This window comes from Buteo buteo, chromosome 4 (assembly GCF_964188355.1).
Source record: "Buteo buteo chromosome 4, bButBut1.hap1.1, whole genome shotgun sequence".
NCBI classification, from domain to species: domain Eukaryota; kingdom Metazoa; phylum Chordata; class Aves; order Accipitriformes; family Accipitridae; genus Buteo; species Buteo buteo.
Genome location: NC_134174.1, coordinates 16,000,563 through 16,019,852, shown reverse-complemented (window position 1 = coordinate 16,019,852; position 19,290 = coordinate 16,000,563). Strand labels below are relative to the sequence as shown.

The 19,290-nt window shown below is 47.6% G+C and overlaps 1 protein-coding gene across 1 annotated transcript in view; it reads left to right on the top strand.

The window, feature by feature from the left end:
• Nucleotides 1–19,290, top strand: part of LAMB1 (laminin subunit beta 1) — a 44,409-nt gene that overhangs the window by 3,320 nt on the left and 21,799 nt on the right. The window contains exons 4-21 of the mRNA XM_075024864.1: nt 1,733–1,806; nt 3,756–3,944; nt 4,053–4,116; nt 5,622–5,824; nt 7,120–7,240; nt 7,436–7,624; nt 7,986–8,165; nt 8,567–8,679; nt 9,664–9,743; nt 12,321–12,456; nt 14,536–14,694; nt 15,514–15,641; nt 16,085–16,208; nt 16,753–16,957; nt 17,117–17,260; nt 17,357–17,588; nt 18,094–18,257; nt 18,758–18,982. Of these exons, the coding sequence (XP_074880965.1) occupies nt 1,733–1,806; nt 3,756–3,944; nt 4,053–4,116; nt 5,622–5,824; nt 7,120–7,240; nt 7,436–7,624; nt 7,986–8,165; nt 8,567–8,679; nt 9,664–9,743; nt 12,321–12,456; nt 14,536–14,694; nt 15,514–15,641; nt 16,085–16,208; nt 16,753–16,957; nt 17,117–17,260; nt 17,357–17,588; nt 18,094–18,257; nt 18,758–18,982 (2,730 nt within the window). The remainder of the gene's footprint in view (nt 1–1,732; nt 1,807–3,755; nt 3,945–4,052; nt 4,117–5,621; nt 5,825–7,119; nt 7,241–7,435; nt 7,625–7,985; nt 8,166–8,566; nt 8,680–9,663; nt 9,744–12,320; nt 12,457–14,535; nt 14,695–15,513; nt 15,642–16,084; nt 16,209–16,752; nt 16,958–17,116; nt 17,261–17,356; nt 17,589–18,093; nt 18,258–18,757; nt 18,983–19,290) is intronic.

Sequence of the window (19,290 nt, the reverse complement as noted above, 5' to 3'; positions counted from 1 at the left end):
ACACTGGCTCCAGATCTCCCTCGTGTTTGGGCAGCGGGAGCAGAGCAGCCTTCCAGGAGTAAATATCCTGGGGCGGCGCTGCCAAGGAAGCACCGCAGGGCTTCCCCGGACGGAGGGTGCGGAAGGAGGAGGTTTGGGCGCAGAGCCGGGGGCTGCCGTCCTGCCTGCAGACCTCCCGTTTCCCTGTCCTACCCCGGGAGAGCAAAGCCAGGGATGTCTCTTACCCTACAAACTGCCTTCTCCCTCCTGGGCTCCCTGCGTTCCTGTATCCGTATGCCAAACAGTAAAATGAACAGCAGAAACAAGCCAGCTAGTTAAAAAAAATATTGCATGTTAGTTTGGTGGCTTTTTTTTTTTTTTTTTTTTTTTTTTTTAAATCCTTCCTCTGCCCTCTTTACTTTTATGGTTATGCTTCTGGCATGCCTTCATACACAAAACAAGGCATTGAGGTTTCTCAAACAGCAGTCCTACCCTGAAGCCTTAAAGCCAGCTGGACAGGATGGGATTTCTGCAAATGCACTGGCAGTAGCTGTCTTGTTACAAATATTACCGTTTTATTTTCATATACAATATTTCTGCTGCCTGGTAAAGAAGGGTTCTCACTAAATCCTTTTTAACCATTTAGATCAGCCTACAAGTTGCTTGTCTCTAGCGGCTCTCTTCTAGCGTTCCAAATAATTCATGTTTTTGCAACAAGCTTGGCAGCATTCACACAGAAAAGTTCTTAGCTCATAAGGTCATGAAAATCTCCTTCAACAATAAAAAACAAATGATTCTTTCTGTCCAATTCGTGTTTTTTTCTATTCAGGCATACAGCAGAAGGGACCATTGCTGCACACTCCACATAATGTTACAGCTGGTTGAAAATTTAAGCTCCTGAATTGGTTTATTATTTTCATTTCTTACCCTTTCTCCTCTCTGTAAATCTTGATTTATTTTTTTTAATTTCTAACTACAGTATAATTAGTATCCAGCTGTTCTGAGAGGTCTTTTCACATGACAAAATAATATTTGTAACTGTTTTTCTTCCTTTTCTGTGTAGAGTCCTTGACCGTAGGTAGTCATACAGCAGAGTTTGGAAAACCTTTTGCTTCTCACCAGTTCCATAGCCTTCATGATTGCAAAGCAGGGCTGTGATAGTTGCTTTAGGGGTATTTCAAAACTAGATTGTAAAGGAACTGTTCCTGTGTCGGGATGGACAGGATCGTCCAGAAAGAGTGAGGAAAGGTGGGAAACAGCCCCCACCAACCATCAGTGAGATTTGGGCTGCAGAAGCTCACAGCTCTTGCTGCCAGACGGACTACAGTGTGTGAGGACAGCCTGGGGTCACCACGCAGTTCTGGGCTCAGCATCCCCAGTTTTACCAGCCACTGGGTGCTTTGGTGCCAGGATCCAGCCCATAGCAGTTCCCATCCTTACCCTACATCTAGTGATGTTAGCCATGTTACGCAGTCTGAAGTAACGGCAGTGCAAGCTCACGCTTTGGGTGTAATGTGTTTGGTGCAGGTGACGCACAGGAATCCCATGTGCGGTACACTCTTCAGCAGGTCCTTGGTGTCTCCCCCGTACCTCAGTAATGCACTAACTCTCATATCCCTTTTTGACAACAGAGACAACTGGCAAAGAAAAGAGTCTCTGTGCTACTGGAGCAAAGAGCTTTGGCAAAATTTAGATGTAGAGGCTGGCAGGTGTCCTCGTTTGCTGCACGACTTCTTTTTGTCTGCCCCTGCAGGTTTGGAAAATGTGACTATCCAGCTGAACCTGGAGGCTGAGTTTCATTTCACTCATCTCATTATGACCTTCAAGGTAAGGAAGCCACAGCCTTACTCCGAACCTTAGAACATGAGGAAATGAGAGGTCTCGTAGTCCTTCACATCTATTTGATATTTGGGCTTTGGGCTTTGCCTGAGCTGTTTTGCCTGATTTTTTAGAGCTGCCAACCATTAACTCCTGTTGAAGTTGCACAGGAAAGCTGAGTTGTGACTTGTGGCTTGAGTTGTGTTTGAACTCCAGTGAGGCTGCAGGAGTCATACTGAAGCTGGGGTTTGTGTTGGTGTCTCTCTCTGGTGGTTGTGTTCTAGAAGATTGTTAGTTAAATCCTATAGTAGCAAGGATTTTTCTTCTTAAAAAAAAATTGGCTGTGGTATTGGTTTTCATTTGGCAAATGGAAAGGTCTTCAGGAAGAAGGAACATCTGTACACAAAGTGTCTTTGTTTCTTTACAAACAGATGTCTTGGAATGGCAGATTATGTCCCGTACATCCTAAATCACAGGCAAGCACTAGTGGCAACCTTCAGCTGAGGTTTCAGGGGCTGCAGTTCCTGCAGGGCTAAATCCCTGCTCTTCGCATGTAGACAAATTAATCCCTCCATTCTTACACATCAGCTTTCTAGGAGAGCTGGTTCCTCTTTCCTGTGGTGTCATCGACTTGGGTTTCTCCCCCTGCCTCAAGGTGGTGGCTGAAGTGGAAGGTGGTCCTTTCTGCTGGACCCTGGCAGTGAGGGACCCCCGGGAGTCCCCTGATGCGATGCGGGTGCTGCAGCCAGCGTGCGCTGGTGCCGCTGGGCTTGGGCCGCTGTCAGGAGGAAGACTGCAAGGGAAAGGTAGTTTTAATGATGGTTTGTTGACTTTGTTTGTGTGGTAGACACTTGAGCTGCCTTACCTCTGGGTTGCTACATTTTTTGTTGGGTGAGATACCAGTTTGTAAGTTGGGTGATATTTTCAGCCAGGAAGCAGAAAGAATATTTCTTTCCAGCTGTGACTGAAATGCTTTTGTGCTTGGCTCTGGGAGGGCCTCCTCTGAATACATAAAACTAATGAAGAGACTGTTGGCGTTTCTTGGTGGGTGCAAGCCAGGTGTTAAGTTAATATCTGCTTTTTGAAAGGCAGCGCATAAACTGAAACAGAAGATTTTTAGGTCAGAGGGATTAAAAATCTTCAAAAAATCTCATTAGCTGGTGGTTCTAGAGTTGAATATGTAAAGGTAAGAAGGATGGTGGTTCGTGTGAAGCAAATGCAGCCTGCCGGAGTCTGGGCAAGGCCAGCTGGAGGAGGGTCAGTGGGGGCTGCGGGAGTCAAATGTAGCAAGAGTGGGTGAAGCCAAACCTCTCAATCTCCTTAAAGAAGAAGGTTTTCTTAATGCAGCGCAGAGGATGGCTGGCACTGGACAGCAGAGATGCTGCAAAAGGTAGTGTGATCAGACAAAGAGAGGTGGGCAATCCCAGGGCTTTTCTGAGCATCAGAGGTGACTGCTCAGCAAGAGCTTCTGGGCGTCAGAGCTGGACGGGAAGCACTGAAAGTGGCCTCCCGGTCCCCGAGGCAGGAGAGGAGGCCCATTAGGTCCTTTGCAGAAGATTAGGCAAGGAGGTACAGCAAGGAAGAAGGCTGTGCTGCTTTCCACAAGCAGTGGAAAAAATCCTATTGTCTCCCTAAAGCCCTGCTTTAACTCCCGGTTTTGAGAAAAGATTTGGAATCCAAAAAACTCAGAAGTTTGCTTATTTATTTAAGCATGTTGAAGCACTAGGCCACTGAGTGCCGTCTTTTTAAAGATGAGTAGTCTGTGGTTTGATGTGTGTTATTTCAAAGATCTGCCTTTGAGCAGAAAGTGGGATATCAGCAGAAAAATATTTCCAATATTTCCAAATCTCAAAGAGATTAAAATCCAGACATGTAGATTGTTGACACTTAAAAGCACTCAATGTAAATGCAAGTAATCATTAACTGAATAAAATCTCTTCTGGTTTTCTCACTATTAGACATTCCGCCCTGCTGCAATGTTGATAGAAAGATCATCTGATTTTGGAAAAACATGGCAAGTATATAGGTACTTTGCATATGACTGTGAGAGCTCATTTCCTGGGATTTCAACTGGACCCATGAAGAAAGTTGATGACATCATTTGTGATTCCCGATATTCTGACATTGAACCTTCAACGGAAGGAGAGGTCAGAGGGTTTTTTTTCCAATTTGTTTATTATATAGGCTTTTTCCGTACAAATTCAGATTCTCTTATTTTTAAAGCTGAATCTTTCATTGTACCATTTTTCCTCCAGGTAATATATCGTGTTTTAGATCCTGCTTTTCGAATTGAAGATCCATACAGTCCAAGGATTCAAAGTATGTATGCAATTACCTTCCAGACTCATTAGAAAGCATTTCTGTACTTAATTTGCTTACAAAAACCAATAAGCCACAAATAAAGTCATGCATTAGCCCCAGTAACAGTTTTGAAGTCATATGAATACATTTGTGGTATGGCTTCTTTTCCTGACTTACACAGTGATCTGCTGGGAAATAACGATCAGTGTTGTCAACTCAAGTGATTGCTCTTATATGCATCATTGTAGCTGGTCCTTTTCTTAATTGATCAGGGATTTACTTTCATTAAGAACCCCCTCTCCCCAAAACACATGCAGTTGCTGAGAGAAACCTTGGAACGTGATCCCATAATTGTACAGTATTCAGAAAGCAAAGAAAAAGAACTACAAAGGTACTTACATCATTTTGCATTTCTAGCTAAAATCAAGGGGGTTGTGGTTTACTTTTTAAAACATTTGAGTCATGACATTAGAACGGTTGCCTTTGGTAGCAGTGCATGGCTAGACCACACAGATGCGGTCATAAAACACAAATTACTGTAGCATTCATGTACGGTCATGACAGTCCAGGAATGCAAAGGTAGAGACATCTGTTGCTGAGCATTGCTCAAAGAGAAACCTTGTGGGGCATTTGCCCTAAGTAGAGAACTGCAGTGCTTGGCCTTAAACTTGACCTCTGGTTTAATATGCATTCTCAGTTTCGGTTCACGTCCTTCAATGTAAAGCTAACTGGAGCAGAAGAAAATATGTGAAGTAGAAGAGTGTCTGCTAGTTCCTATGTCAGTTGGATCTTTTTTTTAACCAACATTTTAAAGGAGAAACTGTGCTTTCATGCGCTTGAAGTGCTTTTTCAAGCCTAGTTTCAAGGCTGTAAGAAATTACACAGGATTCATAATATCAAAGTGAACATGTAGACTGAATTAATTACTGCAATACTGTCCTCCCATGGATTATCCCTCGAGAACTTCTCCTTTGTATTTGGTCAGTGATGGGGTGTTCCTTCTTTCAGCAAAATGTGACTAATTATATTTGCTAGGAAAGTTGGGCGTATAAGAAGAATTATTCGTGTCTTGTTTCCAAGATTTTTTCAAAGGCTGGTAGCTCTTAAAGCTCCTGGCCCACTTGTCAGCAGTTCCTTAAAATCAAGTCCTTGCCCATCTTACATTTTAAAGCCCCAAAGAACCAGTGCCTTTTTTGGTGGTATTGTTGTGTGTGCCTTTAATATTTGTGTTTGTACCTGTGTATGTCTACAATAAGATAGACTAGTATTTTTTAATTAAGCTTAAACTAACTTATACAGTGATCAACCTGTAGTAAATTAATGTAATATTTTTTTAATTTGGGAGCATGAAGTGATGTGATCTGTAATTTGTAAGTGCTGAAATTAAATCTGATCTAATCTGCCCATAGGAAGTGTGCTTGGGAAGTCACTCCTGGCTTCCTCCCATTCAATACAGTATCTGGTAAATAATTCCAAAACGGAGTTTGTGGTTTGGTTTTTTTTTGTGTGTGTGTTTCTTGCAGACCTATTGAAGATCACAAATCTGAGAGTCAAATTCATCAAGCTGCACACACTGGGAGATAATCTCTTAGACTCTAGGATGGAGATCAGAGAGAAGTACTACTATGCCATTTATGACATGGTGGTTCGTGGGAACTGTTTCTGCTACGGACATGCCAGCGAGTGTGCACCAGTGGATGGCTTTAACGAAGAAGTGGAAGGAATGGTAAATACTCACACTTTTCTGCATAAAGCTGTTCCTGTCTGTGCCTCTTAAGTAATTTAAACACTTTCCCCACTCCCCACCCTTAATTTTCAAACAAGAAAAACTTTAAGACTATTCCTCCTCAGCAAACATATCTGTCACTATTGGTGTTAATCAAGCACAGAGAGCTCAGATGAGGTGAAAATTGTTTTAGCATTCCTTTTCTAATTATGTTAAAGAGCTGACAAAATTAGAAGGCTGGAATGCAGAAAGGGGAGTATAATCTTATGGGGCCAGAGACAGGTGTGTGGGTCAACTTGTTTACCCTAAAATTGAAGTGAATAGAGGCATCAAAGGATGAAACACCTTTGTGAATCAAACACAACCTGTGTTTTTATCAGTCGTTATCAGCTGAGAAGTTGAGTCTGTAGCCCTAATTAACAGCAGGCTCTGAAGGAGAATCCTGCTGCCTGCATTGTATGCTGATGCACAAGTGCCACATTGCTTGTGGGTTCTGGTTTTCCCCATGATTTTTGCCTGACAAGCAGTAATAGCACCCGTGTTAATGAGTGAGTTATTAACTGGATGAAAACGTGGAGACATACGAGGAGGTTGTGTGGGTTGTCCCAGGGGCCAGGTGTGATCCATTGCTCTGTGCTTTCGGTGAGTGTCTCCACCTGAGCAGCAGCAAAACTGGCTTTGCCTTTAAAATTATGGCTCCAGTGCTGGTAGTCCCTGTTGTCTATGGCAGCAGCTGTCACACAATCACTGTTGGTGTACTTGGTGCTTCTTCTGTACACGTGTAAGGCAAAGTCTGGGGTTGATGGATAAAACCCATCCAAACTGTTTGTTATCTTTGCTTTGAGAACAAAGGTAGGGCTGGAAAGAAGGTGCTGGGCTAGTGATGTTCTGATACATGTAGATGCACATTAATGGCTAATTAACAGCTAAGAAAGAGCTAACTTTTAGGTCAAAGAGGCTTTTGTGATTATTGAGTTGGAACTGTGCTCTCCTTGTTCATGTCTGAAAGCGTTTATTCAGGCATTAGTTCCAGTAGGGAAAGAAGGACAAATTTGTATGAGGACATTCTTACCTTGGCAGGTAAAGGACACCCCTGTGGCCTTTTATTTCTTCCTACATGCAATTATGTGCATTAAAGTCTCCAAAAGTCTATCCATTATGTACCAGCTATATTTTGCATTAATTGGAGCATGGGGGGGTTTTTTCCCTTCCTGTTTTATAACCAACTATATTCTTCTTCTTTTTTTTTTTTTTTGTTTGTTTGTTTTGTTTTGGTTTTTTTTGTTTAATGACAGGTCCATGGGCACTGCATGTGCAGACATAATACCAAAGGGTTAAACTGTGAACAGTGTTTGGATTTCTACCACGACTTACCCTGGCGACCCGCTGAAGGCCGCAATAGTAATGCATGCAAAAGTGAGTTTGAGTAAAATGCAGAACTAGAGACTGGTGTGAGCATTACCTGTTGTTATTTGGGACGATACCTGTTGTTATTATTGTAACAATATATGAAGTCCTGCATGTTCCTTGGTTGACTTTGGTGTGTCTTTTCTGCAGACTTGCATATCCCCTGGGACCAGACTCTTACTTTGCTTTCTGTCTTTGTCACAGAGTGCAACTGCAATGGCCACTCCAGCCAGTGCCACTTTGACATGGCTGTGTACATGACGACAGGGAATACCAGCGGGGGAGTGTGTGACGACTGTCAGCACAACACCGTAGGACGGAACTGTGAGCAGTGCAAGCCCTTCTACTTCCAGCACCCAGAGAGAGATCTACGGGACCCCGATGTCTGTGAGCGTAAGTGCAGCCCCACTCCTTGGGCTGGGAATGGCTGTGGCATTCTGGCCATGACCCCCAGGGCTTTCCCTGGAGAATTTAGGATTTCCTGGCCTTCTTTTGGCCAGTGCTGTGCTCCCAAACAAAGATCCTTGAGGGAAGGTGGTTGTCTTGGAGGTCTTGAGCGAGCCTGCCTGGGTTTTGTTTTCTCTTTGAGAATCTGGAAATTTGTGTGGTCATTACGTGTTCAACCCATGTCATGTCTAATACTTGCAGGAATGATGCACTCCCTCTACACAGCAGCTGAGTTTAAATAATTCAGTGTGAGACAACCTTTTCTTTTGTAGCAGTTAATAAAACACGTGCAATGTTTCCTTCTTAGCTTGCAACTGTGACCCAGCTGGCTCCCAAAATGGTGGCATCTGCGACCGCTACACTGATTTCTCCACTGGCCTCATTGCCGGACAATGCCGTTGTAAATTATTTGTTGAAGGGGAGCGCTGTGACCTCTGCAAAGAAGGTTTCTATGGCCTGAGTGCCGATGACCCAGCCGGTTGTCAGTGTGAGTAAAAACATATGTTCCTTTATGCGTGATCAAAAGCTCTTTGAGGAGCTGTTAGAGCTGGGAGAAGTTGGTTTGTGGTGGTTTTTTTTTTTTTGTTTCATGTTTTTGCTAAAGGAAAAGCATTCTTGTAGATCTGCCGTAGCTTGGAGTCCACCTGTCCTTAAAACTCAGTTCCCCAGCTGATCCTTGTAGTGTATGCAGTGGAAATAGCAGAATCCTCCTTATTTGTTTTTAATTATAAGTCTCAAAGCCAGGGAAGTTTTACTAAGATGGGTGGTGGGCAAAGTGTGCAATTAATCTCTGTCCTGGGGAATTCAGGGGAAATTTAAGTTGGATACTGTCTAAAATGTAACTCCAGTCCTGTGTTTTGACCTACCTATTTGTATTTCCCAATCTAGCTTGTGAGTGTAATCCTCTGGGTACCCACCCCGGGGGGAATCCTTGTGATTCAGAGACAGGAAACTGCTATTGTAAGCGCCTCGTGACAGGAAAGCAGTGCAATCACTGCCTGGTAAGTAGCTTACTGTAAATTACATTACGAGACACTGGTGTGAGGGAGGCTGGCATGTGGAAAGTGTGGAGCAAGGTGCTGGCTGCTGTCTCTGCCTGCAAGCGGCCATCTGGCATTCAGGCTGGAGCGGGCACCTCAGGATGTCAGGAGCCGTGAAGCACGCCGTGTTACAGGGAGCTGGGAGGCACATCAAGGCAGACAGGAGCATCCAGATTTATTCCTGGGACCATAAGGAGTGAGACATTAGGATACCTGTAGTGGTTGCTCTGTGAAAATGAGTGATGTGGGGCAGTTCTGCTGGAGCCCTTACTGGGGTGAAAGACAAAATGTTCAGAGAAGCAATGCAAAAAAATTGCTTTCTATACATGCCGTTATTTTAGGCAGGGGTTACTTCATATGCATACATTTCCATATAGTGTTTATGCGTGCTGGAGTGTTACGGAGACACGCTGTCAGATAACTGGATGTGTTTGTATAAACACTGGCAGTCTGTCTTATCTAACAATGAACTACATGGAAAAGCTAAACAGGTCTGTCTGTCTAGCAAGCAAGCTGCAGAGTAGTAGCCCTGCAAGGGCAGTGCCCGGCACAAAGCCCTGCTGCCCCACATGTGGCTCTATGCTGCGGTGTGATGTACTGGGCTGTGATTTCCCAAGCCCTTCATGGGTCAGGAGCCCAAACTGGTGCAAATGGTGCAGTAGGAGTGAGGTCTCTGAGCTTGGGTCCTCCTGAATCTTGCTTTTGAAGCTAGGTGGAAAGGTGTGGGTTTTTTCTCAAGCCCTTGAGATGGTCAACAAGGTGGAGGAAAGCAGGAGGGAGGTTGTATTGGTGGTTATGGGGGTAGGCCCACAACCAGGGGAGCAGGATTCATGGGCTGGGGGGCAGTCTGGGGTAACTTATGCTGAGTATTTCAAAATGTACCTTTGGGGTAGATGGGGTTAAATTGGCACTGGGTTACAGCGCTGGTGATGTTTCCTCCCACAGCCTGAGCACTGGGGCCTGAGCAACGACATGGATGGATGTCGGCCGTGCGACTGCGACCAGGGAGGAGCGCTGAACAACAAGTGAGTCTCAGCCCAGTTACCCTCCTGTAATCATTCACCCCAGTAGTTTTGTTTTGTTTGCAACCGCAACATCCAGGGCTCAGTGTGCTCTGGAGGAGGATGTTTGGGACCATCGTTATGCTCCAGAAAGTGTCAGGTCTTGACTGCGGCAAGGGGTGACAGAGACAACCATGTCTTTTCCATGCTGAGCAGCCTCCATTTGTACCACTGGTGCAGGTGAACATGTAGAACTGGTTTTAGTGTAGCTCTGCCTTTGGTCAGCCAGGGTAGGAGCCAGCCATGGATTGAGCTCTGCCTTGGCTGTAACCTGGGTTATGGTCCCTGTCAAAGCTTTGCTCTTACAGGATCAAAGCAGGAATCAGGTGGTAACGTGGGCTGTCAGACTGGTTCTTGGTTTGCTCCTGAATTGGCACTTTGGCCAGTGTGTCTGTCTGTCGACCAGCACTGGGGGAAGCGTGCTAGCCGCACAGCACTGCTGCATTGCCCCAGTGGTGCTGCATGGGATGGGGTGTGGACCTGGAAGTGCCCATTGGGGAGCTGGAGATTTTTCAGAGAAAAGCGTAGGTTTTGGCGATGCATCCATCAGTAAGAGCATGGAAAGTCCTGGCTTAAATGCCTGGTCAGAGGAGTGATGCATAGCCAGACTGCTCCTCTGACCAGAGCAGTTTTCTGTGCGTTAGGTGCACGTCTGACCCCAGGCTTTTCAACAACAGCACGCTCCTTTGTTATTTTTTTTTTTTCCCCCCTCTTTTCCTCCACAAACCCTTTGAAACATCCTGCTTTTGTCTAAAGCCACATAAGTTTCCCAAGAGCGTGGACGAACTGTTTCCCACTGTGCCCATGGGACCACACCAGGGGAGTTTGGGACTGGTCCCGGTGTGACTCCTGTAGGTCGTCACAGCCTGCAGACACCCCATCTGTGGCCGGGATCGCCATGGGAATGTCCTGCGGCCTGCCTCTCCCCTGCACTCCTGAGTGAATTATTACCCCTTGGCAGACAGCGGTGTGGTTGTTAGTGATTGTTTACTCCTCCATGCTTGCTCCCTCCGCACAGATCGGTTACGCCACACAGCTCGTAAGGGTTCCCCCAGTGCAGCCACTTCCAGGGGCTTGGGGTACGGCTCAGCCGCAGCCCAGCAAGGCTTTGCAGCCCGTTTCCCATGCGCTGAGCCCAGCGATTGCAAAACCCTGTGGGGAGGGGACATGCGGTGTCCTAGTAAGGGCAGGGAGCAGCTGTGATTTCCTCCGGCCGCAGGAGAGCCGCGAAGCCTGGCTCCGGCTCCCGGCTTCGCGCTCTAACATCAGCGGGAAGGGGGAGCTTCGCCCTCGCCCGCCGGGGCTCCTCTCCTTAGCTGCCGAATTGCCGCCTCCTGGCTCCCGTTCAGGGTGTGGGATGCAGCGCCTGGGGCAGCCACACCTCGCCCGAAATTCATCCCCGCACTGTAACCAGGCAGTGGAGTCCTCGCCATCCCCGGAGGGGTAACTTCCCAGCTCCCCTTCTGGGGCAGCTAGGGCACTTCTGGCATCTCAAAGTGGATGTTTAAGTGAATCTCTGCATTTTCAAAAGTGGTTTCAGTTAAAAATTACTCTTAGAATGGGACCTTGAGAAGCCTGGAGATTTTCCATGGAAACCAGAGGGGTTTGACTTCACAAATGTTTCTAAATTCCACTCAGATTTAAAGAAAGGGGCCTGTTTTGATGGACCAAAAAACCTTCCTATGAAAAAGCGTGACCAGGCATGTGCAAAAATACAGCCTGCCCAAGAGTTCTTCATAATGCTGGGCGAACTCTCTGGGGACAATAAAACCACCAAAAGGCAGTTTGGGGATAGAGCTCTATTGAGAAAAGAAAATGGCTCCTTATGAAGGAAGTGGAGCTGCTGTATGTCAGCCTGGACAGACCTTCTGCATTCCCCAGTGATGGCTCTGTCTGTCCCATGTCTTTGGGTGTGTCCGTCCTACTTTAAAGCAGGCAGGCACGGCTTTCCCCGATGTGTAGCTGCTGGTGGGCGACCTCTTGGGATGTGCTTTGCAGCCAGACGTCCCGGGGCGTGCAGGGTCATGCACGTTCTTGCTTTTGCCTGAGCCCGTAGAAGCAGATACACTGCTTGCATGGCCTGCAAGCCTGGTGCCGAAGGCTGCCCTCGGCTTGCAGGACAGACATGCCTCTTGGCTACGTCTGTGGTAGTAAGTGAAGCTCTCCCAGGACTGCTGTCTGGCCCCAGGGAACCACCTGCATCCGTAGCATGAAATCTTCTTGCCATCCAAACAGAGGAAACCACATGCAAACTGCCTACTGGAAATGGTCCCTGGCCTGTGCTCACTCCCAGCCTGAGCCTAGGAGTTTTTTGGGAGAATGATAGCTGGGTTGAGCCAAGACTGCTCCTGGGACTGTGCTGCCATTTTAGCAGTGCAGATGGTCCAGCTGCAGAGCCTGAGAACATCTCGTGTCTAGACGCAGCTGTGTCCAGAAGTGCTTCTCCTCCTGTGTTACTTAAAACGTCAAAGCGGAAGATAGCTCTAGCACTGTCTCGGCATAGCCAAGATGTGTTGTAAATTCATTGCTCTTCCATTTTAGCTGCTCAAGTCAATCTGGCCAATGCGAATGCCGGCCCCACATGTTTGGACGTCAGTGCAACCAGGTGGAGCCCGGCTATTACTTCATTTCACTCGATCATTACATCTACGAGGCAGAGGAAGCCAGCTTGGGTCCCGTGAGTAGCAGTTTTAGTGGGCTGGTGTGTCTGGACAGCTGTGGGAAAATGGCTTCACCATTTGGGTGTTGGAAGCCTCTGTTTTATACCCTGAGTGTTTGGCAATTAAAATGTGGAAAACGCAAAACTGAATTGTATCAGAAAACTGTCAACCTGTATTTCTTCAATCTTAGTATCGATAAATAACAGAGTAATTTAGGGGGTGGGAAACTGCCATTTTTCTTTGTAAACCTGTTTCTTTGATCATGACTGTACAGTTAGTTTCCTGTCAGCATCCCTCTCTGTACCCCGCTGCATGCGCACGCACTGCATGCACTTTTCCTTCCGCTCTTATCTCAAGAGCAGTGAGACACCAACACTGGCTCTTCTCTTTGGTGCCACTGAAACCGGGAGGAAACAAAGCACGCATTTAATCACACTGCCGTGGCTTTTAGAGTTTCTCTACATCAGTAGCATTTCTTTTATTAATGACTAAAACTGTAGTTGATTGTGCAAAAAACTGGTTTTGTAAGTGAGGTTGCCTCTAGTTTGTTTTGCCCGCTGGCATGGTACATCAGGGTCTCTGGCTTTTTCTGTTCACCATGGCACAGCCTTGCTTTTAATTCATTAACAGCAGCTAGGTGATTACATCAATTATTTTTGTGTCCAGCAAGGAGCCAGGAGATGAGATAATGGTTTCTTTAAAGCAGCAGATCATTGTCTGCCTGCAATTGGGGCATTTAGTCGTAATTTATTTATTTCAGGCAAAATGCAGCCACTTTGCAGTTTCAGCCAAGGCAGAGGATTTTTGCTCTTAGGTAACCACAGAGAGGGAAGATGATGCAGAGCAGTAGTTGGACTGCAGTGGAGGGCATGTGAGCTGGCACAGGGGTTTTGGTGCATTTGTGTCTGCCTGACTGGAGAGGTGGTACCCGAGGCCTCACTGAGGCTTGGGGATGGAGGAGCCTGGTGTGAAAACCCACCTTGCCAAGCAGAGAGGGGATGTGCCGATGGTTTGCCTTTTGAAACCTTCAGAACAAACCATTTTAAAAAATGGCAATATTGAAAAGCTTTCTTACAAATCTGGCAGAATAAAATGTTGAATTCCCATGTAGGGGCGCAGCACAAGACAAAATGAAGTGGCACAGAGTCGCAGGGATTTTCAGGCAGTGCCAAGCCCTGTGCTGCCCACAGCTGCATGCCCTCACTCATGTCCTGCCTGCAATCCTTTCTGGGGAGCTCCAACCATTTTTGCAAAGCCAAGGGTAATAACTTATAGCAAGGCTCTCTTCAAAGATTGTGAGAATACATGAGGGGACATCCTGAAGTGATGTGTATATATAGAGAGACATTTCCTTATATTTTGTCCCTTTCTACTGAAGCAGCTTCCTTAGGAATGCACAGGATGTTGTTCTATGGAGAGAACTATTTGTGGATGCAGAGATATTTGAAACGGGAAGTTTGAGCACCACACGTTTCCATTTTCTGTTGCCTTTTTCCTCTTCTTTGCTTTATATAAAGAAAAGCAGATAAAAACCTGGCACCTGAGACTGAAAGGAGTGACCACATATTGATTTGGCTATTAAATATCTATCAATGATTAGGATCTCTGTTATTTAGTGACACCCTACTCATGATGGCTGTGATCTGCTTTTCGAATGTTATTCTGAGCAGTGGTTTGGTTTGGAGCAGCCCGGTGTAGTCAGGAAGTAATTAGCACTCAGCTTGGGCAGTTAATAGAGCAGTTATGTGCCACTGCAGTAAATCCTACAAGTATGATGTGAAAGTCCTTATGGTGAACAAGATGTCGTAGCTAGTAGAGTAGTTACTCAAGTTTCTAAATTAAATTCTCCACCATAACAGAGAAAGGATTAAGAGTTGTGCAGCATTGTTTTATTTTATCTTTCTTGCTTTTTGTGTATTAAGTGGAAGGGCTGCACGCATATGGGTTTAAAAGAGAATTCATGTTCACTGGGATGCAAACGATGGATGCTGTGATCCAGAAGTGATCCATCAGCAGAACTCATAACTTCATGCACTTCCATGGGGCTCACAAATTTAATGGATCAGTGTTAAAATTTATGTTCCCTGTTTTTGTAGGGAGTAAACATAATAGAGCGCCAGTACACGCCAGACCGCACACCATCATGGACAGGCATAGGATTTGTAAGGGTCCCTGAGGGTGCATACCTGGAATTCTACATTGACAACATCCCCTATTCCATGGAGTACGATATTCTGGTCCGCTACGAGCCACAGGTAGGTCTGTGAGTACGGGCATTGCTGCCTCCTGGCAGGTGTTGGCTATCCTGGTGCACGACTGACAGGAGCCTGGCGCTTCCAGGAGTCACCAAGACTCAAAGACAAGGATGGACACTCAGTTAAATGTCTGAGATATGTGAAAATCCAAGATGTTGACTATTACTAGTATTATTTGCTTTACAGTTTCTTTCATTATTGCATTGTTTCAGCACCTGTTTAATGAGCAAATTAAAAACTCCTGTCAGGACAGATTAGAATATAAATTTGGCACCAGCCGGACTGCCTTCTAGTGGGTGGAAACCCTGTTATGCGCCTTAGGAGACAAATTGCCCATCTTGGCTGTTGAATGCCTACAGCCAAGAGTTTGCAAGCAGTCAGTTTTGGCTGCGGATAATTCACAGAGTGACGGGAAAGAGAAAAATCCCCTCAGGTCCTTATCTAGAGCTTGGCAGCAATTGACCGCAGTGAAATACTCAGGTGCAGTACCCAGAGGTGGGGGGAGAGGAGGTTGCCAAATCCCCGCTGATGCTGTGCTGTCGATGGGGCTGCTGACCACCTATACCTAGTCACGTTTTTTTGGGAGGGAGGGAGAGAGGCTGTCATGCTGGAGGATGCCCAGGGGCACTTGCCTTGTTTTCTCTCAGTGCAAACCTGCAGCTGGTAGATGCCCCATTGGTGCTGGAGCTGCAAGCCCCATCCTCCCCAAAGCACAGTGACCACCCCGTCTGTGCGCATGCTTTTCCCGGCCTGATCTCTGGATGCTCCCGGGAGCTTACGGCCATTGCGCAATGCTGATCAGCCTTTTTTTCCCTCCAGTTGCCAGATCAGTGGGAAAAAGCTGTGATCAGCGTCTCGCGCCCAGGCAAGATTCCCACGGGTAGCCGGTGTGGCAATACAGTTCCTGATGATGATAATCAGGTTGTCTCACTGTCACCCGGCTCCAGGTAGGTATAACTGGATGGGCCAAAAAGAGAAAAAACACTTTAAAAATTGAAACAGAGTAACATCATGTTTTCAATTTGCAGTGGCCTCTATGAAAATGGATTAAATTTAATTTCCAGTGGGTTATAAAAATGTGCTTAGCATTGTGTCCATAGACTCAAAGCTTTTAAGTTTCTTCTTGTTTTCTGATTTGTTTTGTTCACTGAATAAAGAGGCAGAGAAGTGTTTGCACAGCCTGTGAGCGAACATCGATATGACTCTTTACCTTGCCGATAAGCTTTTCCGGTTCTGACTTGCACAAGCCTCCAAACCGCCTTTCACATGTAGCTTTTGTTCTGCCCGGTCTTGGCTGCTTTCCGTTATCTCAATTGCTTTATAGGGCCATCTGAAATGCTTTATGGTGCTGGACATTTGAAGTAAGAATTGTTTCCTGTTCCTAATCCAGATACGTCGTTCTCCCACGGCCCGTCTGCTTTGAGAAGGGGCTGAATTACACCATCCGCCTTGAGCTGCCCCAGTACTCCTCAGTGGATACGGAGACGGAGAGCCCATACACGCTCATTGACTCTGTGAGCAGAAATTATTTCAGGGATGTTCTGGGGTAAAAGTGTGTTTAAAAGCCTGAAAGTTTGCATCTCTTCTGGCACATGTCTGTGTAAATCCAAAGTAATATTTTACAGTGTCATTGCTTACGGCTGAAGCCAGATTTTAACTGAACAATGTAAAGCAGCGTAGGTTTCTTCAGTCGCAAAGTACGTGGGTTGTTTCTCTGCTAAGAGGCTTTTGCTGTATTTTACAGGACCGTAGCTAGTTCCACAGCCCTTTGGTTTCTTTGGGGAGGCTAATGTGTGCCATGTATGTCATAAATGTCAGCATCAATCTTTTTCTTTTGAATGGATAGAATTTGGTAGATTTGGTAAGAATTTTGTAGATACCAGAACTATTCCACCAAAAACTAGAGAAATACTGTCATTTCCCTTCCAAATTGTGTCTGGCTGTTTGCTTTTTGGCCAAAAAAGGATGATAAGAAGTGGGATAATACTGAATTTTCGTAATTTGGGTGGAGACTATTTATAAATAGTGACACTTTGTCATTGTAAAATTGTTTTGTAGCTTGTTCTCATGCCGTACTGCAAATCACTGGACATATTCACAGTGGGAGGCTCAGGCGAAGATGTGGTCACGAACAGTGCTTGGGAAACTTTCCAAAGATACCGGTGTCTGGAAAACAGCAGGAGCGTTGTGAAAACCCCCATGACGGATGTCTGCAAGAACATCATATTCAGCATTTCTGCGCTATTACACGAGACCGCGTTATGTACGTAACCATCTGCTTCTAGGGCGAACTGCACCTGGAAGCTGAATGGCGCTTGCAGGCAGAGCGGTTTGCATGGGGAAGGCATGTGCATGACATGAGGCAGGTGGTTCATGTCCTGCGCCATGGTACTCACTCCCCCTGATGCTTTTCTCCGCTCAGCATGCCAGTGTGACCCCCAGGGCTCCCTGAGTTCAGTGTGCGACCCCAGCGGAGGACAGTGCCAGTGTCGTCCCAACGTCGTCGGAAGACAGTGCGACAGATGCGCCCCTGGCACCTTTGGGTTCGGGCCGAGCGGATGCCGACGTATGTTAAACCCATGGCTCTGGGCTGCGCTGCGACTGGGGCCCTGCGTTTAGGGTTTGCTGTGGAAACACAGCCTCTCTCACCCTCTTCTTGCAGCATGCGAGTGCCATGCTCGAGGCTCTTACAACGCCTTCTGCGACGCGGAGACAGGCCAGTGCCACTGCTTCCCTGGGGTGTATGGGCGGCAGTGCGACCGCTGCCTGCCCGGCTTCTGGGGCTTTCCCAGCTGCCAGCCCTGCCACTGCAACGGCCACGCTGACGACTGCAGCCCCTTCACTGGGGAGTGCCTGAGCTGCCGGGACCACACAGCGGGGCACAACTGCGAGAGGTACGGTGTGCGCGCCCCGTCCCCAGCCCCTCTCCCTCCTCACAGCAGGATTGGTGTGGCAGCTGTTCCCCTGTGGCGCTGGTGCTCAGGTGGGTGTGAAGCCATGGGGAGAGTGTCTGGACCCTGGGAGCCAGAGCAGCACTGGTGGTCCCGGAGGAGGATGGGAGCGGGGACCCCCTCCTCCCTGCCCACAGCCTTGTGCCTTCCAGTAGTGCCTGCCCAGGCGGCTGAGAGCATGTTGCAGGACCCCAGGGCTTCAGAGAGAATTTTGCCATTGCAAGCCTCTTGAGAGGCACGTGCCTTGGATCTCCCGCTCTTACACTGGTGTAAGCCAGGAAAATTTGCCTCTGAGCACAGCTGCTCAGAGTGTGAGTGGCACGGGAGAGCCATAAGGATGTTTCTGCCCTTTGATTCTTCACAGTGGTTGAAAACCTGACTGTAGTTATGGCGAGGCTGCAGTCTGCTTGCCTGCAGTCCCCTGCATGCTGTGTACCCCATTGTGCAGGTGCCAGGCTGGCTACTATGGAGACCCCGTCCTGGGATCAGGCGACCACTGCCGCCCCTGCCCTTGCCCTGATGGCCCCGAGAGCGGACGCCAGTTTGCCAGCGGTTGTTACCAGGATCCGGTCACGCTGCAAGTCGTGTGTGTCTGTAGTGCGGGATACATAGGTACTTGGTGGGTGTGTGGAGGGGGGCTGGTTGGGTTGGACCTCCTGGTGAGAAGGGGTATGTTCATGTGGGTTGTTGGATGTGACCACAGTACCAGCATCAATGTGTTGCTGCTGGAGGTTGGCAGCACTTGGAACGTGCCAGGGCAGAGTGACTTGTGCAGGTGATGCTGGCACCACCGCTGTGAGCCTCATCCCCGGCAGCATGGCGAGGGATGACTGGTGCTCGGCAGAGGTGGACAGGACAGCAGTGGAACCGAGAGGACAAGCGTGCTGGCAGCTGGGCTGCGGCACCATGCCTTGGTGCCTGAGGCAGTTCCATCCATGCTGCACCAAGCCGCTGCAGTCTCACCAAGCACTGCCTCTGCTGCTTTGAGCACGATCCAATTAACGTTGCCCCCATTAATGGCCTTTATTGTCTTGCCTCAGTCTTGCCGTTTATGGGGCTGTGTGCTAGCGAGCCGTGATGGTAATTCCCACCGTGCCTGTTTGTTCAAACAGGCAGTCGATGTGATGAATGTGCGTCTGGCTTCTTTGGGAGCCCCGACGAGGTTGGCGGCGCCTGCCAGCCGTGCCAGTGCAACAACAACATCGACACCACTGACCCGGAGGCCTGTGACAAGAAGACTGGAACATGCATGAAGTGCCTGTATCACACGGAGGGCGAAAACTGCCACCTCTGCAAGCAGGGCTACTACGGGAGCGCCCTGCAGCAGGACTGCAGAAGTGAGTGGGGAGTCACGGCCGCGACTCTTCTGCCAGCCATGTCACAGGGTGGCAGCGGCTGCCTGAACTCTTTAATTTACCTGGGAGCATTTAGGGGTGGAGGGGAAACCTCATTACCTTCAGCTGGAGTTGTGTGCAGCTGCCCTGCAACTCAGCGGGGCTCCTGGCTGGGAGGGGAGTCCTTTACATTTGACAGGGAGAGCAGGGACAGCATTTACATGTGCTGAAAGGACGAGGCTTTTGTGGGAGGGGGGTTTCTTGCCCTCTTGTTAGCAGTCTTTGTTTACTTCTTCTCCAGAGATGGGGGT